The 25,683-nt window shown below is 40.7% G+C and overlaps 1 protein-coding gene across 4 annotated transcripts in view; it reads right to left on the bottom strand.

Annotated features, from left to right (window-relative positions):
• GLIS3 (GLIS family zinc finger 3) overlaps positions 1–22,424 on the bottom strand; it is a 481,516-nt gene extending 459,092 nt beyond the window's left edge. For 2 of the 4 annotated variants that reach the window (XM_050761998.1, XM_050762000.1), the window contains exon 1: positions 8,990–20,858. In XM_050761998.1, coding sequence (XP_050617955.1) covers positions 8,990–9,377 — 388 coding nt within the window. In that variant the 5' untranslated portion in view covers positions 9,378–20,858. Of the gene's footprint in view, positions 1–8,989; positions 20,859–22,352 lie in introns of those variants that run through there. The other 2 variants (XM_050761999.1, XM_050762001.1) reach the window with 2 other exon arrangements.
• Between the last annotated feature and the right edge of the window lie 3,259 nt (positions 22,425–25,683).

The following is a 25,683-nucleotide window of genomic DNA, read 5'->3' as shown; positions in this document are numbered from 1 at the left end:
ACCCACTGACCAAGCAAGCTCTAACCTAAGCTCTAGATTAAAACCAGTTGAAATAGCCAACCACAAGCAGTAAAAAATAAACATGAAATTTGATGTATTATTTAAAGTGCATTAATTTTTCGACTTCCCAGGTTCTCACGATACATTATCTTTCTTAAACCAGGTCTTTACAAGAGACACCAACCTTAAGTGACACAAAAGAGTTTTTTAATCCCAATTAGTTTGGTGTCCTCTGTTGATATTATTCTGTCTTTTTTTCCTGACCAACAATAATGAGTAACCCACAGACGCTAATGAATAACTAACTCTCTTTGTCTCCAAGGACAGCAGAGCCCAGCAAGAAATGTCAGAAGCCCTGAAGTAAAATAAAACACTCTTCTAATGAAAATCTTCCCAATTATATACTCCTCCGGGTACTACAAATGTAAAATTGTCTTAAATATTTAAATAGTTGTGTCAAATGTGCTTCAAGTGGGGATCATAAAACTGATTTCCCAGATGCTTTGAAAAACGCATTTCTACCAGTCTAATTACAGCGAGTAACTGTTGGAGCAGGAAGTAGGGGAAATAACAATATAACCAAGATCCTTCACACACAAATCCTAGCGAAGCTAGTAAGTTGCCAACTGCACCCTGTCCTCCCTGCTCACCCAGTGGCTCAGATAAATAAGAACACATTCACCTCCCCTCATTAAAAATTTACATGTAGTAAGTGATCAATTTTAAAACTAATTTCTATTATCTTAGAAACATAAAACTAAAAGTAACTCTTCTTTGTCACAGAGCAAATAAAAATACACGATGTTTCTGAAAACACTGACAAGTGTGCAATAAGAGAGTGTGAGGAGGAACTCGGTAACATATTTTAATTGGAACTCACTATCTTTCTCTAATATATTTCCTAACTCTGTCCGTGGAAAGGGCTTACAAGCAACGACATCCCACAGTCAACAAGAACACCCTTTCCACCAGTTTTCCAAATATTCCCCACTAAGAGGGACTTGAGCTTCTTGGGAAAATGCATGATTCCAGGTCTGGGGCATGCAAGTACACGTGAGCCTAGAACATCTTCTTATGCCTGTAAGCATGGAAGTACTTAATGGGACCATGACATAAAGACACAATAATTGACTTCAAGGGGTTCCTACTGGTCAAATTTGGGACAATTTGAGCATCACAAACAATAATGATGGTAATGAATTATAGCACACTAATTTTTAAAAAAATTCATGAGTGATTCCGTAGTGATTCACAAAAAGAGAAGGGAGAGAAGATCCTCTCTCCAGAAGAATACCAGTTAATAAACATAGCAGGAATAAAAGAATCAGAAAATCCCCACTATGCAACCAACCATGTAAAAACTGATTCTGACAAGTATCATCAATGGATGCTATGAAAGATTGTTGGAGGACAAGATATTTGCACAAGATTACTTACACATTTTGAAAGAAAATTGTCCTTCACAATGCAGAGATCTGGTGACACCACCTTAACCAGGTGATCAAATATACCATCACAAATACTAGAAGGAAGCAAAATTCAGTACTTCTGGGTATAATGCAATGGGTGATACACAAATCACCTACATGGTATTCTTGTCAAAAATGTTTAACCTGAATCCAATCATGAAGAAATGATCAGACAAACCAGAGTGTGGAAAAAGACAACTCACCTGAACTCTTTAAAAATATCAGCGTGGCTGGGCAAGGTGGCTCACACCTGTAATCCCAGCACTTTGGGAGGCCGAGGCGGGTGGATCACGAGGTCAGGAGTTCAAGACCAGCCTGGCCAAGATGGTGAAACCCCGTCTCTACTAAAAATACAAAAGTTGCCGGGCATGGTGGCAGGCACCTGTAATCCCAGCTACTCAGGAGGATGAGGCAGAGAACTGCTTGAACCCGGGAGGCAGAGGTTGCAGTGAGCTGAGATTGCGCCACTGCACTCCAGCCTGGGCAACTGTGCAGCCATCTCGAAAAATATATATATATATATTTATATATAGTTATATATTTTTGTATTATATATTATATACATATATAATATATACATATATATCAGTGTATTTTTTCATGAAACACAGAGAAGGGTAGAGGAACTGGAAGAAAAAAAAGAATAATATCAACAAAGGACACCAAACTAATTGGGATTAAAAAACTCTTTTGTGTCACTTAAAGTTGGTGTCTCTTGTAAAGACCTGGTTTAAAAAAGATAATGTATTGTGAGAACCTGGGCGGTTGAAAAATTAATGCACTTTAAATAATACATCAAGTTTCATGTTTATATTTTACTGTTTGTGGTTCGATATTTCAACTGGTGTTAATCTAGAGCTTAGATTAGAGCTTGCTTGGTCAGTGGGTTAGCTAGCTGTGTGTTTTTCTCACTGCCACATCATAAATTTTACAATACTGACACTGATTTAAAATGTTATTTTCCTCTATCATTCCTTTACTTAGATTTATCCCTGGGAAAACAACAGACAATGAAAAAAGTCTGTTGAAGTAGGCTAAAGAGATATGACAACCAAAGGTAACATATGATCTTTGATTAGAAAAAAAAAACAGCTATGAAGGACATTTGGATAATAAGTGGGGAAAGAAAATAATAATTTATATCATAATATTAATAATACAAGTAGAATGAAATAAATAATATAAAATTTAAATATGGATTATAATTTATTTATATTTGAGGCATAAACAAATACATATTATATATGTATTATATATTATATATGTATTTTATATATTATATTACATATGTATTTTATATATAATATATATTACATATGTATTATATATATGTTATATATATATATATCAGCATATTTTTTCATGAAACACAAAGAAAGGTAGAGGAACCAGAAGAAAAAAAAAACAGAATAATATCAAACAAAGGATACCAAACTAATTGGGATTAAAAAACTATTTTGTGTCACTTAAGGTTGGTGTCTCTTGTCTCACTCTGTCACCCAGGCTTGAAAGCAGTGGCACAATCATGGCTCACCACAGCCTCAAACTCCCGGGCTCAAGTGATCCTTCCACCTCAGCCTCCCACACAGCTGGGTCTACAGGCACATGCCAACACACCCAGCAAATTATTTTATTTTTTGTAGAGAGAGGGGTCTCACTTTGGTGCCCAGGCTGGTCTTGAGCTCCTGGCCTCAAGCCATCCTCCCACCGTGGCATCCCAAAGTGCTGGGACTACAGGTGTGAACCACATGCCAGCCTGGACTGTATTTTAAAATGTAACTATATACAAATAATACTTTGAAAGTTAAATTCCTTGGTTATGATTAATATATTTTGGTTATATTACATGAAAGACACTGGCTTAGGAATTTGGAGGTGAAATGTCACAATGTCTGCAACTTACTTTCAAATGGTCCACCTTACTTGAGAGAGATAAAAGAGGCAAAATGAAAACAAAAAACAAAAAAAAAAAACAAAAAAAAAAGGCTAAATACAGTATAATACAACACAAAACAGCATAAGGCCAGATCAAACTTCAAAAAATGATGAATTCGGCATCAAAGAATGAATTGTATTTAAGAAATAAGTTATGCGATGATTGGTTAATTTAAATGGGAATAGCTGGGCAGGGCATCTGGGAAAGGTGTTTGAAGAGGAACAGATCTAGGAGGAGTCCTTCTTTTTGTCTTTTGCCTTTTGTCCTCTTCCTTCCTCCTCACTCTTCTCAGAAGGCAGACTAGATAGCTGGATCTGGAATGAGGCAGATGTTGTGCAATCTAGAGGAAGACTAGAGAAAGCTCCATGACCTTGGACCAGAGAGAGCGGAGTGGCCAACCAATAGCAGCAAGCACCTACTCCAGCCTTCTCTGTGTTAATAAAAATAAACTCCTACAACAAAAGTTCCCAAATGTTCTCAGTTCATGGCATGCTCAGTGTTTCAGTAAGTTTTTCATGGTACCCCTAGGCCAAAAGAAACACCTACACTTGCATTTATCAAGTAGTTAGGTATAAACAACTCAATAACACGTATGTACTAACAGCTTACTAGTTGTTTGAAAAAATAATACAAATAAATTAAAAGAAAAACAGTATTTTTATTTCATTCTTAAATAACCCCAAATACTAATGGGATGTGTGTTAAACTGTGCACTCTAATGTTTCTCAAACTTTGGAGTAAGATTGGACACCATCACCCATTCCACATTGATTTCACTTAGTATTTGCTCTCTTAAAATTGTGGTAAAATATATACAGCATAAAAGTGATCATCTTAGTCATTTCTAAATGCACAGTTCGGTGGCATTAAGTATATTCACATTATTGTGCGACCATCACCATTATCCATCTCCAAAACTTTTTCATCTTCCCCAACTGAAACTCCATACCCATCAAACGCTAACTCCTCATGTCCCCTTTCCCCCAACTCCCAGCAACCACCATTCTTTCTGACTCTATGAATTTGACCATTCCAGGAACTTCATACAAGAGGAATCATACAATACGTGTCCTTTTGTGACTGGTGCATTTCATTTAGCATAATTTCCTCAAAGATCATCCATGTTGTAGCATGTGTCAGAACTTCCTTTCTTTTTCAGGCTGAATAATATTCCATTGTATGTATATACCACATTGGGTTGCTTCTTCCTTTTGGCTATCATAAATAATGCTGCTGTGGACATGGGTGTAAAAAGTACTTGCTTCTTCTAAATTACAATTCCTGAAAACGGAGCTTCTCAAAGATATGATGTCACCAAAAGGAACATAGCGCAATTTACTGTTGAAACTGTCAACCTCCTCAACCTAGTAGTTTGACCGGTGTCCAAAGGATACCACATATCCCTGTTTCCTTCTAAATTTAAAATACCCTGTGACTCCCCAAGTTCACAGTGGCACTCCAGTGACCTTAATACACTGTTTGGGAACCACAATCCATGATGTTAAAGCCACTGTTATTTGAGTTTTCAACTGAGCAGAACTCAATTTTTAAATAATATAAACATTAATATCAAATGTATACTTCTCATGAGCTTTCCATCAAAGATTCTTCAGTCTTCAAGTCAGATGCTTGTCTGTGTAGCAATTCTTAGGTAACTTAAATTCTCCGTATACAGCTCTACTGCTTCCCTAAGAGTTGCTATAATCATTTTTAAAGCTTAGAAAATGCCTTTTCTTAGCTGCCATGTAAACTGTACCTTGCCCCAAAGCAATGATACTGCTTTGGTTAAAATTTATGTGTCAAATTGACTGGGCCACTTGGTGCCCCTATATTAGGTCCAACACTACTCTGGGCATTTCTATGAGAGTGTTTTTGGGTGAGATTAACATTTAGTCAGTACACTGAGTAAAGCATATTGCACTCCCTAATGTGGGTGATTCTCAGCCAATCAGTTGAAGTCCTGAATAGAACAAGGTTGACCCTTGCCCCCGACAAGAGAAAATTCTTCCTGCCTGATTGCCTTCCAACTGGGACACTGGTTTTTTTCTTGCCTTTGAATTCAAACTGAAACATCAGCTCTTCCTGGATCTTGAGCCTGCCAGCCTTCAGACAGGGACTACATCATGGGTTCTGCTGGTTCTCAGGCCTTCAGACTCAGACTGCAATGAAACCATTGGCACCCCTGGGTCTCCAACTGACTGACTCTCCCTGTAGATCGTGGAACTTACCACTCTCCATAATCCAAAGGGCCAATTTCTTACAACAAATTTCTTTATATATACATACACACACACACACACACACACACACACACACACACAAATATACACATATAGATATGTATCCTATTCATCTATTTCTCTGGAAAACCCTAACTAATAAACCCACAAGAGTCCCATGTTCCATCAGTGTCCTCAAAATGGATCCAAACTCCTTGGCACATCATTCATGGCCCTTCCTCTGGCTTCTGCTGATTCCTCTCCAGCTTCATCTCTTACCAGGGTTTTCTGTACCCCTGTCCATGTGGAACCAAGTGGAAGTCCATGAAATGCACCAGGATTTCTCCCCTCCAGGTTTTGAGTGCATTTTTCTCCCTTCCCAGAATAAGTTCCAGACAACCCCCCCAATTCACACATATGCGTGCTCACACACACACACATACACATACACACACACACAGGACATGCACTTTGCATGATTGCAAAGCTAGCTCTTCCCCTTCCAATTATCTGCCTATATAGCACAGGCCAGAAACCCTTCTATGTGGCCATATCAATCTGAGTGTATCCCTACTGGAGTCCTTACTGTACTATTTTGTTTTTGTTTTTGTTTTGAGATGGAGTCTTGCTCTGTTGCCCAGGCTGGAGTACAATCTCTGCTCACTGCAACCTCCGCCTCCCAGGCTCAAGCAATTCTCCTGCCTCAGCCTCCCGAATAGCTGGAATTACAGGTACCTACCACCACACCCGGCTCATTTTTGTATTTTTAGTAGAGGTGGGGTTTCACCATGTTGGCCAGGCTGGCTTCAAATTCCTGACTTCAAATGATCTGCCCGCCTCAGCCTCCCAAACTGCTGGGATTACAAGCGTGAGCCATCGCACCCACCTACTGTGCTGTATTTTAACTGGCCATTTATTTGTATGAATTATCCAACTCCTTGAGGGAAAGGATTATGCTTTATTGGCTATTGCATCTCCAGAACAGTGGCTCACCCACAATATATGCTCAATAATTATTTGTAGAGTAAATGATCAAAATTCAAACAATCCTAGATCACCACCCTCAACCAGTTATTGGCTTAGTATAGGAATTGTCAACCAAGACCTGGAAGAAATGATACATTCAGACACTTCTCGTACCATCTAGACCACTGATGGTATCTAAGCTCCAAAGCTAGAGGTGATAATAATACAGCTGTCCTCCACCCATCATTTGTGCCTATGCATGTCCCAACCATGCAGATCCAGGAGGAACACTGTAAGCTAGGAAGCTGAGCAAGGAAACAAAAAGCAACAGGGAAAGGAATCAGGAAGCAGCACTACTTCTGACAGGCATTTCAAGGTATATCGACCCTGAGAATTCACTAGCCCTTAAGCACATGAGGTTTTTTTAAAAACATGGCTTTAATTACAGCCACTTCTGACTGCCATTAAAGTTAGTATTCCCAAGCTCCTTACTGGCTGGTGCCTCTGAAGTTACTTACTCTTTCTAGACCTTAGTTTGCTTATCAGTTAAATAACCATAGCATACAACTCAGTGCTGTTTGAGGAATAACTGAGACTATGTATTGGAAAGCACTTAACACGGTGCCTGACATATGCTGTTATGATACAATAAAGGCAAGTTATTAATATTATCACCATTATTATTGTCAGTCAGGATTGCAAACACAAGTACATATAAAAGCAAGCTACAGTTCACTAGTCAAGCATGAGCTAAAAGGTTTTACTGGGCCTCAGCCCCTGAAAATCTAAACACCTAAATTTAACATGAGGGAACTTAGCTTGCCACATCATGGACATAGCAATCCGACAATGAGAAACCTATTTTGGATGTAGCCCCAGGAAAACTTTTTCCCATACTTATACTAAATATCAGTACCTCTAAGAAATAAAATGATTCAAAACTAATCTAGACCAAAAAAAAAAAAAAAAGAAGAAGAAGAAGAAGAATAAATAAATTAAGGCTGGGCACGGTGGCTCACGCCTGTAACCCTAGCACTTTGGGAGGCCAAAGCGGGCAGATCACTTGAGCTCAGGAGTTGGAGACCAGCCTGGGCAATATAATGAAATCCTGTCTCTAAAAAAAAAAAAAAAATTAGCCAGGCGTGGTGGCATGCACCTGTGGTCCCAGCTACTTGGGGGACTGAAGCAGGAGGATCACTTGAACCCAGGAGGATGAGGCTGCAGTGAGGCCAAGATCATGCCACTGTACTCCAGCCTGGATGACAAAGTGAGATCCTATCTCAAAAAATTAATTAACTTAAAAGGCGCATGTATGTTTAGTGCTATTGTTTTTTTAAAACCTGCCCATTTACACCAATCCAAACACAGAAATACACTGACACTAAAACAAACAACTTTTTGGCTACTTGCCTGATAGGAATCATTATTCATCTTAATTAACTGAATGAGTGGCTATTCTGAAGGTTGCTAGTAATTCTATTTGGTGGTGTAAGCATTTTTAACATAAACATTTAAGACGGAATGCTAAAACTACCTTAAGGAATATATAATTGTGCAATTTTATACAGCAAAGCTATATTTCACGTGGGGTACATGCTCTTTCTCTAAATACATACGTCATCTACAATATAACCTCATTAATTCAACATCAATTTCTAGAAATAGTGTGTCATTCAAATAACTTGCTATTCACCAACAATTATTCTTTAATTTAAAATATATGGTAATTCAAACGCTACTGAATTAAAAGCACATTCTCTCTGCACTTCAAATTGACCAGGTTTTCTAGTTCTCCACAAGCACAAAATACATCTTTTCATTATTCCCTTCTAGCTTGCTTCCCTCTTGCTGTATTATAAAAATTATAGGTTTTGCTCTTAAAGTAATTTTTCTTATCACTGATATGTACTGATTCTTCATTTTATTGGCTATGAAAATTTCTCCCTTTTTTTATCATTTTCCTTCTACACTGAACTTTTAGCACTGGCATAAAGACAGTTCCAGTCACTCTTCTCGTCCATGGCCTGGAGCATTCAGCCCCCAGGGAACCAGGACAGAGCTACATGTATCTGGAGGGCAGAATCTTGCTAAACCAGCATTTACCCTTCCACCACAACCACCCAGCCTGCCTCCCTATTTCTTATCTTTCTATCTTATTGTTACTCTGTTTCACAGTCCCAGGAGATGTCTCATACTCAGCATTTACCACTGTGGTCCCTTCCCCTTCAATACATACACACCCACTCCCTTACTGAGCAAGCTATATATCATTATGAGACCATCAACTTTGACCCTGACACTGAATCATGTATTTTTCCATAGGATTTGCTGGCAGAAAATGGGATGGGGGAGAAAAAAATTGTTTCCATTTTTAAAAGGTCCCAGAAAAACAATCCTACCTTTCCCAGGATTTGGAGGAAAAGGGCTTCCAAACTCCTGCTGCTTTGGCTTTAAAGTATGTGACCCTGACATGCCTCCAGCCTGGGTGACCTGGAATCGCAGCTTCCCATTGGTGAGCATTTGTCTCCTGGGGCTTAAGGCAGGCAGATGAATGGGGCTCTCAGCCACGTTGTTCTGAGGAACCATCCCTCCTCCTGAGGGCATCTTGAGATGGAGGTTGTTAGCAAGGCTTCCCATAGTGGGGCTTGATGTGCTGCCACAGGGCGAGGGGCCAGGAGTCCCGGAGTGGGCTCGGATGGCAGGAATGTGGTGGCCACTGACCATCCTAGGCCCCTGTGGGGTTCCCGATGTCCGGTGGAGACTCATGCTGCATGATCTTCCATTCATTCTGAAAAACCTGTGGCCAAGATGGTCAAATATCCAATGTCACTAATGACTCCTTTCAGGCAAAGTCCAATAAGTTATCCATGGTGTGGGTTATAAGCCTGTTTAAAAAAATAAATGCAGGCATTTTTAAAAGCAAAAATGAAAATAAGATACGGTGAGTTTTTCAACCTGTATATCATTCATATCAGGAAGAAAAGAAGCACTCTTAGCAAGATGGCCTTTTATGTAGAACAGGGTCCTCAAATACATGGCTCATTGGCAGGCACTCTCCCCTTCTGCATTCACGGTGGACATGGATTATGGATCACTGCATTGTTTTGTTTGCCACTGAGCCCTTCTCAATACAGCGCTCTTGGCAACTACAACAATCTACTGGTGCCAGCTTGCAAAACAAAATTTATTTTGCTCCCTGGAGGATCTTTCCATACTAGTTCATTTTTGCTACAGCAGGTCTTGGGAAACCCAAAAGCACCACCTACATGAGCTGTGAGACCAATGCTTCAAAGTTCCAGTAAACAACCACAAAGCAGACACGGCTTCTAAATGAGACTATGGGGACACTAAACCATCTCTGATTTTCACTTTAAGAGCTATCTTTTCATAGTCCCTAGATTCGAAAAAGATAAACACCTAGGCCTGGGAATACCACAAAATTTTCATATATCCATATATTCAAATATACATGGCAGCATTAGGGTATTGGTTCTATAATGATCCTGAGTTATGGAGATTGGAAGAGAATCAACACCACGATACTGTAACCTTCTACTAAAATCCTAGAAAAGAGAAGGGGTGTGCAAAACGCCATACGGGGAGCATAAGGAGAGAATGTCCCTTCTAAAAGCGACCTGTCCAGTATGTACATGATGCATGACACTCAGTAAATCTACCATAGTTCCATAAAGCTTCCTAACATTAAGGAAGCAGAACGAGAACCAAGAGAAGTACTGAACATGATAGCAGGATGTCATCACCCACCCACGTGATGACGCCGGGTTGTAAATTACTGAAGAAGGCCCTTCCCTCCCTTGACCAATAGCTCCCCAAAATGTATGCAATGAGGTGGTAAAGTGCCATGGTTGTGCCACTACACCAAATGTATTATAGACACTGTCACAATCTGTCTTTTAGAGATGACAGTCATGGAAAGAAGCCAAAGCTCAACAAACACAGGAAATAAGGACTGAGTACAAAGCAGGAGTGATCAGATATCCTCAAATGGATGATTCTTACTTTTTGTGTATGATCCACTCAAAGTGTTGAACAAACATTTTTCAACTCAACTTCCAAATAAATTACTCCATAAATAATTGAGAAAAGGCTATCAAGGAGAAAAACTTTTTGTGAAGAGTTTATTTTTCTTTTTATTTTTAGAAAATCAAAAATATCTAATTTTAACTCAAGCACTATGCCTTCTGCAAAGTTTCCTGTGTGTGTCTATGTTGAGGAAATTCAAAAGTAATTAACAATACAAAATTTAGAATGTTTTCTTCGTTCTTAGTAATTCTCTATTTTCACTAAGAATTACATCAGTTTGTGACATTTAATACTATCATGCCATCTAGTCCTGGAAAACACTCAACCATATTCCTCTAGGTCAGGTCTCACTCCTGCCCTGTTCTCCCATGAGTACAAAGCAGGAGTGACCAGATAACCTCAATTCTTACACTGGAAAAATTCCAATGCTTTTTATGGTACATTTATGTAGGAGAACTCCTGTGTGTCACCAGTCAGTATGCTGATCCATTCATTGGTAGATCATGAGCAATAGTCATTTAATGTCTCTGTACTTTGCCAGATAAAATTGGCCATCTATTTTCCTCTCATTGATAAAATAGTGTTTTCTGAGCACTCTGAACCCTGCAGAAGAAAGCACTTATTCAGCAGAAACCCCCCCGCCAAAAAAAGGCAAAAGAAATATGTCATATTAGCCAATTTTTTTAAATAAAGAATTGTTCAACATGACTGGAAATATGAGTCAGTAAGACCACGGTCCAAGTGACAAGTGTCTGCAGATTTTCAGACTGTGCCCATTTCCAGGTTTTTAAAAATAAGGGAGTCATTTTTTGGCAGCAAGATCATATACGAGCAGGAATTCTCATCAAAAACCTGGATAAAAACACATAAGGAGGTACTTAGCATTAGGCATGATCATTAAGAAGGTGAGTTTGCAAGAAGGAAAAATAATTAGAGCACTGAGAACTTAATTAAGTATCAGGCATTCACACCTGCCTGTCTTGCAATGAATATTTATTTCATTTTTTTTTATAAACTACACTCCTGTTTTAAATAGTTTTAGGTTGAAAGTAAGAACAACAACAAAATGTACTTAAATTTTATTACTAAGAAAGCAACAGCCAGAAAGTAAAGTGATTAATACCATAAAGAAAAACCAACAGGCCAATGGCATGTGAGCTGAGCAAAACCAGCCTCAAGACAAAAATAAAAGAAACTAAACATGAAAATATGGCTAATATTCCACTTTTCACATTAAGTATGCCAACAGATTTCTCAAACATTAGATATTAGAATGTAAAAATAAATTTCATCTATTTATATAATATTTTGCATACTTTTTAGCTAGGCCATATGATCAATATATAATTCTAAGGCACTTGGTAAGAAAAAAGGGATAAAATGCTATTATAACTTTTAAGAAAAGCCCTCATAGAGTCTGAGTGAAATGGCACTCAAAAAGTCAAGATACCCGGGTTCTACTTCTGACAAATCATTTATAACTTCTCTGGACTTACAGTTTTTCATCCATAAAAGTTTGAGGAATTTGGATCTATTCACTATGGTCTCTTGAAATTCTGTTATTCCAGGCAATTTAGAAAAGACTATCAAGAACACCCATTTGCTATACTCAAGAATAAATATGTAGATTTTATACTTATGGCATTTAAATCTGGAGGGTAGACATGGAAGCAAAAAACAATAGCATTCTCTACTACCCCCATCAAAGTGAAAGCTGATACAAAGGCTTGCCCATCAGCAATGCGTCTATGGCAATGCTAACCATGAAGAATACATTTTGTCAAAAAGGTAAAATCACAACTAATCAGTGTCAAAAACTTAACTGATGGGATTCCATTGGAAGAGCACCTTTCTAGTTAAAAATCCAATCACAATATTCTAGTCAGCATTTTCTCCTCTGTTCTCCATCCAACTACTCTCCCCCAGGCTACCAACAACAAAAACAAAAGAAACAAGAAGAAGAAAAAGCAAGGAGCATCCAGAGGTAAAAATTTAGGATATTTTGGATCTGACATAGTGACATATTTAGAGTTTTAATACTACATTGGTTCCTACAATGAAAATGTTAATTCTGCTAATATGAGTCAGCATGAAAGTTAATAAATCTTTCCTTTTGACCACTTTCAAATTCTTCGAACACCCTTCTGTAAATCAGGTCAGAGAGAAAATTACTTAACCCCTAAGGAAACTAAGGCACAAAACCATTTAGTAATTCCATGAGTTTTCTGAAAAAGCATGACTTCAATCAAAATATAAAATCATGACTCTACCTTCTACCCAAGGCTCCAGGCACTGCTTGTCATGGATTAAAAGATTAAACAAACGAAAAGCAATGTTAACTCATCCATTCCAGAAAATTTCAAGAACATGACTTCCATAATGCCTATTTACAGCCAAAGGCCCTTTCTTAGTAAATATCATTAATAGACTCATCTAGAGTCATAATTCATCTGATGAGCCAGTTAATTATTAATTTTCATACATCATTTCATTTCCTTAGGCTACATTTAGCCTTTGTTACATTTTCCATTTCTTATGCCACAAGCACTTCTTACTCTGCATAGAAAACCCGATAATGAGGCACAAAATACTGGCCAGCAAACAAACTGCTTCTGACTCTACTTCTTATATATCTGTCTAAGCTATCTACAATAAGAGTTTTTATTGATCCTTTTTATTTTTTCCCTTCGGGTTCATGACTGTATAATTTCATTAATGCCGCCTTTTCAACATCGCTGCCTTGATTGTTAATAGGCCCGTGCTATTCCCATGGGCTTCTCTTGTTACAGCTTTTGTAGCCAGAAGAATATAGAAATGAAAAGCCTATTGATAGATAATATAAGTTATTCTCATGCACGGCTGCAGTGTGAAGCACATTTTGCAATTCAATCAAGGACAGATAGAGCTGAATGTTCTTAGATCCTAGGAGTTCATTTAAATAAGCAGAATGTACCTTGTCCTAACACAGGTGACTGACTCCTCAGAAAAGATTGTATAAACAAAAACCAATCATGTAAGTCATTTTATTGGCAACAATATAAACACAGCTATATTAGATGTCACCAATAAATCAAAATTATTCTTGTCTGCAATTTTAACAAGAGGAAAGTGCAAACATGTGCCTGTGAAACTGGAGGATATTATAGAGGAAATATATTGGATGCGTACAATATTATTTCTCCAAATTGAAACTGGAGGATACTATATCATGATATGACAACCCATAACAAGGTAGAGTTTGATCATTTCTGTGGTTCCATAACTTTATTCATGAAACTAACAAATTCATAGAATTTACAACGGAAGTTACACAGAAACATAACTGAGATAATTCCTCATTATTGAAATGTGGAGGAGAAAGTTAGGGAGGTTACACCTAATAACTAGTATGTGCAGACCTATTCACTTGGGTACTCCCAAGGCCTAACGTTGTAATTCTAAGAAAATGAATATATTTATTCTGAACACCAAGATGTACAAATGTTACTGAAGCAATATAATCACCAACAAGATGAAATAAAAGAGGTTTCACTTATGAGTTATACCAATTGAAAAATATGAATACAATTTAGTGTCCTCTGCAGAGATTCTTCAAGACCATTCTTCCAAAGACCACTCAGAAAAGATAATGTAATGAACATGAGGGAGCTCACCTAATAGAAACTCTGACTTGTGTTTTATCCGTGAATTCAAACCCTTTGCTATCTAATTAGAGATATACATGTTTTAACTTTTCATTTTTATATTTTATAAAATGTTCTCAAAAATTAAAATAATCTTTTCTAAGTTTATAGAGTGAAAGGACTGGCCATATCACTTTAAATTTAAATTAATGACTATGACATTCAAAATATGAGTAGTAAATGTGAACAGGACACAGAGGAAAGAAAGAAAGGAGAGAAAAGGAAGGGAGTAGGAAAAAAAGAATGACCACATCCAATTCAGGAATTTATACTCTTAGTCAATTCTCATTTAAAAATCAGAAGCAGCATTGAGAGCCTTCCATACAATGATAGTGGCTACAGATTGCTGAAGGAAATTCAGGACCTTCAGGAATATACTGCTGGAGGGCAGTATTAAAAGTTCAATAACCTCTCTTAGAATCTACTTTCCACTCTTCAGTGCATCTATATAACTTTCATATCCTCCTAGTTTACTAAATGTCACTACTTTCAGTAGTAATTACTTAGAAGTGTTTCATTTACTTTGCCCCAGTCATTAACTCATCAATGAGTACAGAAAGGTCTAGAGAGCCATGGTCCTACCAAAAATGGCAAGGGAGAAGAGGAAAATTAGGGATTTTCTCGGTCAGCTATAAGAAATCCCACAAAATGAAAATGAACTTGGAACCAAAAAGATTTTTAAGAAAAACATAAATAGGTTCAGAAAGTACCATGTCTTGGGCCCATAGACTATAAGTTCCTACATCTACGTTCAATGAAGTATTCATTTTAAAGTAGTGTTTTTCAAACTGGATTGCAATTCACTGGTGGTCCATGAAATTAATTATTCAACAGAGAAAGCATTATTTAATGAAATAGGACTACTAGAATAAAATAGAAGCTATTGGAGTACATCAAATGTATTAATGGTGAAGTATCTGTTTTACTTCAGTTATTTGTAGGTATACCTATCTGCCCATTTGTATGCATACACGTCTTCTGGGTAAGACAAAAAATAAATTGTAGGGTGAGTCACAGTCAAAACAGCATAAAAGTCACTGTTAAAAAGCAGTGGACTATTTGGACTACTTGTCTACCCAAGTACTTACCAAGAACAGCTGGAGGTAGAGACAGAGTTGAACAGTCAAAGTAAAATAAATAATAAAATATAGCTGGAATGAAGAACAGAAAAGATTTAAGGGTTTGACATTTTTGGCTTTATAAAACATAAGGATTCAATGATACAAACCTTCATTCCTACCACTGCTATCTTTCACTGTGCAGTAAATATCAATTGATCAATTGTGCTCAATAAGTAATAATTGATCAACCAACTGACAGAATCAGGATCAAAATTACCGAAAATTTTGGATCTTCTTCATTGCAGTGGACAGGTAACTTTCCCTGGAATAAAACCGCCCTCTTACACTGCTAAAGTGGATAAAGTTTAAATTAACACACAATGTCTTTGAGAACTAAGTCTTTCAAAATGTGTTCTTAATATGAGTTAGCCATGAGATTCTGAAAAGAGGAATGTGAAATGGAAAAATGAACACATTCCCGATGATGTCACTGCTGAATTAATTACCTGAATTGCAAAGAGTGAATAGCACATGGCCAGGGTTTGAGACACAAAGGCTTCTTCTTCAGAAATATAAAAGTAAAATAACTGGCTGGAGATTTTTCTTTCAAGAAAAAAAAAAAAAAAAAAAAAAAAAAGCCCATCCTCACACAAGAGGGTACATAGGGAATAAAATGTGGCAAATGAAAAGAGCATTCATTATCCTTTAGTCTGTATAACTAACTACTCAGTCCACATGACTAGGTATTTGCAAGGCTAAAGATCACAATCCTTTAAAAAGGGTAACAAACATTTATCTATGGAAGATTCTAGAAATAAAATTTATCACTCCCTAAACCAAATACTCAGGCATCTTATTGTGTTCCCATCACATATGTAACTGAGTGATTTTTTTCCTTCAGCATGGTTATTGCATAAAAGTGACCAATGTAACTATTTCTGGCTGTTGGTAGACAGCAGTTTTACAGAAGTTAAATTATGTTCACTGACATCACTGCGGAAGTATGAACGTCCACAACAATGACTAGGCCCTTAACCAACATGACAACATATTTATTAAAAAGATTTTTTGAAAACCTCTGTGAATGACTCAGCCAAGTTACAGACAGAAGTGGAATCTATCGGTCATGCTGAAAAGGTTGGGAAAACATTAATCCATTTCTTCACACACAAGAATAACAAGAATTCATAACTAGCCCTAGCATCTGGTTGGTTTTCTGTGTACAATATTCAGCAGGCCTACAAAAGAAATTTGATGGAGCTGGCTTAGAACTTTAGAAATCACTGATATTCAGAAAGTCTGATCTCCTTATCATGGAGCATAGGACAGGTTATGATCTTGCACTGTGACATCATCTGCCCATCTGCAGTTCAGCAAGGCTTGCTGCACCTGAAGGAACGTGCAGTCATTCTTGTTCCTGGCTTTGAAGAGATCACGTCAGACAAGGCTGGCCCCACCAGCTTTCCTTGACTCAAGTCTGCCCTCAGCTACTGAGAACCTCATAATTCAAGTTTTACAAATTCCTTGATTTTCTTCCCAAAGTGGAACATGATTGCATCTTTGTTTCTGTTAATTCTACAAATTGCCTTAGAGTCCAGCTAGATGGTCTTTCCCCTCCTCCTTTATTTTGCTCTCTTTTCCCCCAAATCCAGATCCTACTTACCCTCTAAGCTCACTCCAAATACCCACTTTAGGCCCTCCTTGATCCTTTTTTAGTCTCTACAAATCTGACCTGTAAAATGGGGATAATGTAATGCTACTGTGCATAGTTCATAACATTACAGAATAGTAGGCCAGGCACGGTGGCTCACACCTGTAATCCCAGTACTTTGGGAGGCCAAGGGAGGTGGATCATCTGAGGTCAGGAGTTCCAGACCAGCCTGACCAACATGGTGAAATCCCCATCTCTACTAAAAATACAAAATTAGCCGGGCATGGTGGCACATGGCTGTAATCCCAACTACTTGGGAGGCTGGGACAGGAGAATCACTTGAACCTGGGAGGGGGAGGTTGCAGTAAGCCGAGATTGTACCATTGTACTACAGCCTGGGCAGCAAGAGTGAAACTATGTCTCGAAAAAAAAAAAATTACAGAATAATAAATGAGAATCCACATCACATGCTTAGCACACTGTTCAGTACATGACAGGACCCAATAAATGTTATTTTACTCTACACACCTCTCTTTCAACATTCATAACTTTCTACACTGCATTACAGTTATTTGCCCGTGTTTCATTTCCCTGTCTAAATTCTAATTTTATTGAGTTCTGGGGTTACAGATAGTTTATCTTTGAACTTTCCCCAGCCCTTACATGTACATAGATGGTTTTATACCTATATATTTCTATTTTTCACCATATATTTATCATACATTTATGCTACATCTATATATTCACATACATTTATTCTATTTACATTGTTCATTCTGTACACTGATATTTCATACTGAAAAACGTGGCATAAGTGAAATACACAATTATACCCCACATCTATAATTTATTGCCTGAATAAATACAAGTGAGGTGTGACCATAATCATGAATCCCATGGCTTATGGAACCAGTTTAATTACAGTTGCAAGTTTCCTAGTCTATTCCTTTCTCTACTAGGAAAATGTAGCACAAAAATTATATTCCACTTTTCTGGGTAGGCATTTTATTCTTGCCTTTATCTTGGCCTACTGGTGAACAATGAAAAATCCCAGCTAAAAGTTGCAAATGAACAGTTCAGTACTGAAACCAGGCACTTTTTTTTTATTATTATGGGGGTTGCTGCCCCTCACCAAGGGACTGTGAAATACACTCTGGGTTGCCTTAGTGGAAGGAACTCCTCTGAATTTTCCTGCTCACCTACACTGGTGTCACATTAGACATTTCACTTGTGTCTGTTTGGTCTCCCTAACCAGACTGTCATCAGAATATAAATATGGCTTCAGTTTGGTTAGTGTTTTTCCTTAATTCTATCATATTAAGTAATGCCTCACTAATTTCTGCAAGCCAGACTGTTTCCATCATCTTTAAAGGGGGAGTCCAAATTATTTGACCTAATAAAAGGTTGTTGTGTTGAGCGAAAGAAGCCAGACCCAAGAGTGCATATTGAATTATTCCATTTACATAAGATATTTTTTAAAAACAGACAAAACTAATCCATCTGTTAGAAACCAGGGCAGTGGTTACCTTAGGCAGAGGTGGTAACTGGAATGGAGTGTGAGAGATGTGTCTGGTGTGTTGATAATGCTCTGTTTCTTGATCTGGAGGCTAGTTATGTGGGTGTGTTCCACTTGCAAAAAAATGCATCAAGCTTAAGATAAGTGTGCTTTTCCATAAGGATATCTTATTTTATCTCAATAGAAAATTTGGCTTTTGTGTCAACTCCGCCTCAAGTAAGTGGGAAACTACAAAAGCTGGGGACTTGGGCATCTTTTAATCAAACTATGTATCAATGTCATTTCAAAGGTTTTGTTATGTGTGATCTTCCTTGAATGAGAATGGCAACAAGTTTTTTTAATCACACAGATTTCCTATGTGTCTTTTTTCTGCAGTCCTGATACAGTCTATGAACCAACCAAACTTAGGGAAAAGTAAAACAGTTAAGTCCTGTATTTCCACCTTATTTACAATATAATGCCCCCTACAGAAAATAATAATCACAGAAACACAGAAAATGACTTCTCCAGAGATGAGAAATGTGCACGTGATGCCACTTTCTCAGTTATCTCCTTCCAGAAGTACATCTTCTACAATCTGGAAGAAGAGTAAATTAACACTCCAACTCCAAAGATCAATAATTATGATATGAGAGAGACAACAGTGGAAAGAATAAACGTCCTTGGGCTTAATGTACCAGGAGGAAAGAACAGTCAGAGAAAAAAAAAAAAAAGACCGAGAACACTGAGCTCTCTTCTGAAATGGCAGAAAGACCACTTTCTCCTGCATAAATGAAGGCAGGGCTGATACAAAACATTTTCTGGCTATTATTTAACCTCCCCTACCCAGCCTATTTTAGCTTAGTAGGAATTTCACCCACTAGGTGGACCTTGGAGTTCATCCACCACCCCAATAAAGATTGCATTATTTGAAGCAATGATCACTTCTTCCAAGCAAACCAACAAACCCTAGGTATTCAACCTCTGATAACCTGCCTACTACTAAGGAACTTCAGTGGAATTAGGGGATTAAAGATGCTGTCCCCAAACTGGCCTAAGGTGACCCAAGGGGAGAAGTTAACAGCAGCAGTTAAATTGATCTACTCATACTCAAGGATTACTCAGTCTTCTGGGCAAGAAAAGAAAGCAATTAACAAACTACCAATAAGGAAAGGTATTTTGAAAATAGTGGAAAAAATGCCCCCTACCCTTCCTCTCAAAAGTAACGTCAGAGCTAGTCTGGCTTCACAGACAACTAGTGAAAATATATGAAAACTGCAGTACGGTTATAGATGATCCTTACACTTTAGCTTGTTCTCAATTGAAAAAAAAATGCACATAATGTAACACTCTCCTGTCTAAATTGCTTCAAACTTTCTCGAAACGACCTTCATCGTGGTGGATTCTTTTTCTGCAAACCTTTGCAGGTTGCACCTGCTTCACACAGAACCACTGGAAGCAAACTAGGAGGAGACAGAAGAAATAGGAAGGTTTAAACCAACACAAATCGATTTTGTACCAAAAAAATAAGAATGTTTAGTCCAAAAAGGGAGGGCCAGTGAGAAACAAGACAGAGGGGGAAACAGACACGTCTGGCTAACTCCCAAGGTAGAAATCATGACTCATCAAAGCTTTCAGAAGGGACAGAACCAGACTTTGCATTTGTCTTGAGTTCATCTTCGAGCCAAGAAATGGTCTCTTAACTGGTAACAGAACTTTAAGGGTTTGTCCTGGGTCTGTAACAGCTGGCTGTGAGGTCTTGGGCAAAACCTTTAACGTCTCTGAGGCTCGGTTTCCTCATCAGTAGGTGACTCCAAGGTCCACCCTAGCTTTAATAGTCTATCCTTGAGATTCTCGGTCCCATACTAACGGGAACTGGTCCACTGGGGGGAGCTGCAGAACTTCCTTCTCACAAACTCCAGGACCCCGGGGCCCCAACTCTCCGGAGATGCTGAAGTCCTCGAGGAAGGTGGTTCTGACGGCCTCTCTGTGAAACGGGGCCGCGACTGCACGAGTCCTGTCTCTACGGACCCTGTTCCTTGAGATTCCGGAAGTAGCTCCCTACCCCTGCCCCAGGTTTAGATGCTCCAGAGATGAGGGCCAAGCTTATACCAGGGCAGACTAGCGGGGGGCTCAAGGAGGCACACAGAGCAGGGGGACGGAGACCTCAGTCCTCGAGACCGCTCCTGCCAAGAGGAGGGCAGGAGAAGTCGGGAGAGGTGCCGGGAGCCTGCCAGGCGGGGGAGAGGCGCGTGGGACAAGGCAGGAGGAGGGCAGCCCTTATCGGTTCCCTATCCCACTAGCTTCGCTGCCGGGGTCGGAAATCCAGGTTCCTTGGCGCGGAACTAGGGGCGGGTCCGGAGGCGGAGGCGACGGCGCCCGGCGGGGTGCGCGCGGCTGCGACCCCGTCACTCCCCCGCCGCCTCCGCCCCTAACCCTCGGCCCTGTGCGCGAGCGAGCGAGCGAACGCAGCAAAACAAAACAAACTAGTGCCGGCTTCCTGTTGTGCAACCCGCTCCTGAGTAAGTCGGGGGCCGAAAGGGCGCCGCGGCTGGGAAGTCCGGGCGGCCGGGACCCGCGCGCGCTGCCCGGCCCGGCCGGAGCCTGTAGCCCGGAGTAGCCATGGCCGGGCTCACAGCCCCCGCACGCTGGCCACCGGCCCCCGCCAAGCCAGTGTCCTAAGCCTGTGGTTTCCCTTCGCTTCTCGCCTCCCAAACACCTCCAACAAGTCGGAGGGCGCGAACGCGGAGCCAGAAACCCTTCCCCAAAGTTTCTCCCGCCAGGTACCTAATTGAATCATCCATAGGATGACAAATCAGCCAGGGCCAAGATTTCCAGACACTTGGGTGACTTCCTTGTCCCCGAGGTGACTTGTCAGCTCCAGTGAGTAACTTGGAACTGTCGCTCGGGGCAAGGTGTGTGTCTAGGAGAGAGCCGGCAGCTCACTCACGCTTTCCAGAGCGCGACCCGGGCCGACTTCAAAATACACACAGGGTCATTTATAGGGACTGGAGCCGTGCGCAGGACAAAGTCTCCGAGACTGAGACATTTTCCAAACAGTGCTGACATTTTGTCGGGCCCCATAAAATGTAAACGCGAGGTGACGAACCCGGCGGGGAGGGTTTGTGTCTGGCTGTGTCTGCGCACTGGCGGCGTGGGAGGTTATAGTTATAGACCCGGCGGCTGCGGGTCGCCGGGCCGGTACCGGCGAGGAGTGTAGGTACCCTCAACCCGACCACCTCTTGCAATCATAGGGACACCGGCTTGGATGAGACACAGGCGTGGACAACAGTCTTCGTGAATCTCCACAAACACGTGGAACTTGAAAATACAACTACTGCCCCGTGTGTGCGCGAGAGACCTCACGTCACCCCATCAATTCCCACTTCGCCAAAGTTTCCCTTCAGTGGGGGCTCTGGAGTGGCGTGCCCCACGCCCGTCCGTCCTGCAACTTGCCCTGATTGTGTACCCCTCTGCCCCCTCTACTTAAAATGAAAAAAACAAAAACTGTTCCTAATTAGCGAAACTTTAAAACCCTGTTGATCTTTCTGTCTTCTACATTGGGCGCTGTTAGGCCACTGACAGGAACACTGTTTGAACCCTAATTGTTGCTATCAGTCTCAGTAAGCGCAGGTCTCTCAGTGACCTATGACTCTGGGGATTGGGGTGCGCGTATCCTTAAACCCGCGCGAACGCCACCGGCTCAGCGTGGAAAACTATTTCTAATCCCTAGTTTGCGTCTCTGAGCTTTAACTCCCCCACACTCTCAAGCGCCCGGTTTCTCCCCGTCTCTCGCCTGCGAGCAAAGTTCCTATGGCATCCACTTACCAGGTAACCGGGATTTCCACAACAAAGCCCGATGTGCGGGTCCCTTCCGCCGGCCAGCCAGCGCGAGTGACAGCGGGCGGCCAGCCCTGGCGAGGAGTAACTTGGGGCTCCAGCCCTTCAGCGCGCTCCGCGGGCTTTGCCTCCTTCGGAAATGAAAACCCCCATCCAAGCCGGGGGACGGAGCGCGGAAACCCGGCCCAAGTGCCGTGTGTGCGCGCGCGTCTGCGAGGGCAGCGGCGGCAGGGGGAGGAGGAGGCAGAGGCGGGGCGGCTGGACCCTCGGCATCAGCTCATTCTCCCCTGCTACACACATACACACACAAATAATGTTTCTAAAAAGTTGAGTTGCGACTTTGCGCCTCGCCTGTCCTGTTCATCCTTGTCCTGGGCCGGGGAATGCTTCTGGGGACCGACCCCGGGATGCTGGCTAATTGCTGCAGGCGGCTTCCGTCGCCGGTGCGACCCTGGACGGCCGCGGACGGCTTACAAGGGGTCCCAGGAGGGGCAGTGGCCGCGGCACTCGGCGCCGGTGCCCGTGCGCGCCGCGCTCTGGGCTGCCCGGGCGGCGCAGTGTGGACGCGGCTGCAGGGAGAGGGGAAGGGGGAAGAGGGAGGGAGGAAGGCGGCCCGGCGAGGAGTGTGGATGTGTGTGCGGCCGCGAGGGCCGGCCTGCAGCCAGCTGCTTCCTGAGTGTGAGCGCCGGAGGGGGAGGGGGAAGAGTGGGGGCGGGCTCGCTGGTCACTAGGCTGGCCAATTCGAAGGCTGAGCTTGTGTCTCCCTCTTGACGCGTACACACACACACACACACACACTCTCACACTCCCAGTAAGCCAGAAGTCGAGGAATTCCAGAATTCCAGAACAGGGTAATAGCAGGGAGACACTTCGCCTTCTTCCAGGCCTTATTTGTTAAACTGACTTTTATTTTAACATGAAAAGATGTTAGTGTTTAGCCAGGATTTGATGTCAGGTCATAAAAAAATAAATAAACAACAACAACAAAAAATCCGGTAGTAACACAGAGAGAATAACACAGTGAAAAATGGCAAAAGGGTTGCTTTGAAATTTGGGATCGGATGCACATAACAACTTCGAAACTGGATAGGTAAAGCACTAAGGAAGCGTTTGGCATCTTTTCCAAGTATAGGCAGGGAAGAGAGGAAGGTGATGGAAGTGTTGGAAGGGTATAAAATTCCTAACACAGGCAGTTAGGAATGGAGGTATATTCCCTGCATATGTTACATCTATAAAGTGGCACTTTATGAATTCAACATCCTCAGCCTTAAACCCCACCTAAGCTCTGACCCACCATCCCTTCTGCTTGTGTTGATCAGAGCCCTCAAAAGGTTGTTACAAGAAAGTCTACTTTTAGTAGTTCATCACATGTATTGCCACAGATGCAAGGACTTCTATCTTGGGAATCTAGGTATGTAATGCACACAATAGTTGAGAGTATTTTTCACCCTCATGAATTAAATGAGTGAGGATGCCACCAGACACTTTTAGAATTTCACAAGTCCTTATATTCTATTCTATTGTTCCTACTCCAATATAAATTAGCAATCAGGTAGTAGATGCTTTGATCAAGATAGACGTCCTCAAGGACACAAATGACTTGCCCCAGAAAGCCAAAACTAAAAGACTGTTGGCAGTTTTCATTTATCTAATTTCAGTGGGAATATTACTAGGTTTGGTCTATATCCATGATATTAACATAACCAAAAGAAGCCTGGTTTCCACAGTACTTTTTCTTTTCTTTTCCTTCTCCTCGGGACACAAACTCATCAGAATATTAATCACCAGAATATTTGTCAGCATTAGTAGGGGAAGAAAAATAATGAGTTTAGGATATGTCATTCTGTCAATTTTCCAGTTTCTCTCTGTTCATCTCTTTTAAATACAAGTATCCAGGCCCAAGATTGGCAATAGATGGGCTCAACCACACATAAGAAAAGAAAATACTCATAAAATGAAGCATGCAGCAACATCACAAAAACAAAGAAACCAAGTGGTGGAAATTGCCATGACTATTCCATTGTGGCTAGTTATTGCAACATGCCTGACATTCACATAAAAACTCTTCCTCATTAACTCCAGCCTTCAGGAACAGAGCAAGATGGGAACACTAACCCTTCAATGCATCATGGGAACTTCTGTTCATCAGATTCTTGTACTGTACAACAACTGCTCCCCAGGAACAAGACAAGCCTGGGTGGAGGCTGCAAAAAACCTTTCCAATGTCCCTTAAATATCATTTCAAATACGATGGTTTTGATGCATAGACTGGTATCCTAGGGGCTTGCAGAGCTTCTAAAACTTCCCAAATGATGGGAACAGCTTAGCTGGAAAAGAAAAAATATATAGTGCTACACCCAACTTTAATCAATGGCTCATGGAAAAAAACACTGGGAAAGTTATGAGTCATTGACCTGGAGATCCCCAAAATCTCTTCATTTATAAGAGCCCAAGAGTGGGAATGTCATTTTATTTAGGTGTGATTTTCATGAACATCTAACATTCCTAAAATATTTACCATTAAAGAGGTAGAGTGCTTTGGTTGGATTTTTTTCTTTTCTTTTCTTTTCTTTTTTTTCTGGCCAAGAATGTAGATCTGCAATGTTCTTATATTCCATGGGTTATAGTAAAAATGCAGTTGTTGTTGTACCAATACAACCCTGGAGTGACTCAGAATGAGATCTGTACCTCTTCTGGGCTGAATTGGTCAGCAGGGGTGAGGGAGGGTGGTAGTGAGAGACAGTGAGAAAGGAAATCATGTAGTTCGGAAATGATACTCTCCCCTACCCATGAGCTCTCCATTGTGCTTAGGAATCATACTCTGGCAGCCCTTCAGCCAGATAGGTGGGAACTGCAGCCCAGTCTGTATCTTCCCTCTCTAGAGACCTGTGTTGTATGTGCCTCAACCGCTGACTCAGAGCAGCTGACTCAGCAGACAGGCCCCTGCTGCCAGCTCCAGTCCAGTTCTCATTCATTTGAGAAATATTCAGTGAGTACATACTCTATCCAAGTATTGGGACTAAAGGAATTAACACGTGTGTGCATTCTACATGTGAGGATATTATGGAAAACTTTTTGCCCAGTGTCTCAGTTATAGCAAACCCTCAAGAAATGAGGACTCTCTCCATATATTACCTTGTCTAATCCTCAAAACAATTGTATGAGGTGGATATGGATAATCTCCTATTTAGAAGCCAAGAAGTTGAAGCTCAGTAAACAGTTAAAGAGAGTCAGAGACAGAGCCAGATATGCCAGTTTAGAAGCCCCAAGTTCAATCAACATTACTGTACCACAAAATAATTGTGCATGCCCTTTGAAT

This window comes from Macaca thibetana, chromosome 15 (genome assembly GCF_024542745.1).
Source record: "Macaca thibetana thibetana isolate TM-01 chromosome 15, ASM2454274v1, whole genome shotgun sequence".
Classification (NCBI taxonomy): Eukaryota; Metazoa; Chordata; class Mammalia; order Primates; family Cercopithecidae; genus Macaca; species Macaca thibetana.
Note: the sequence above shows the minus strand (reverse complement) of the source record. Positions and strands in the feature narration are given on the sequence as shown.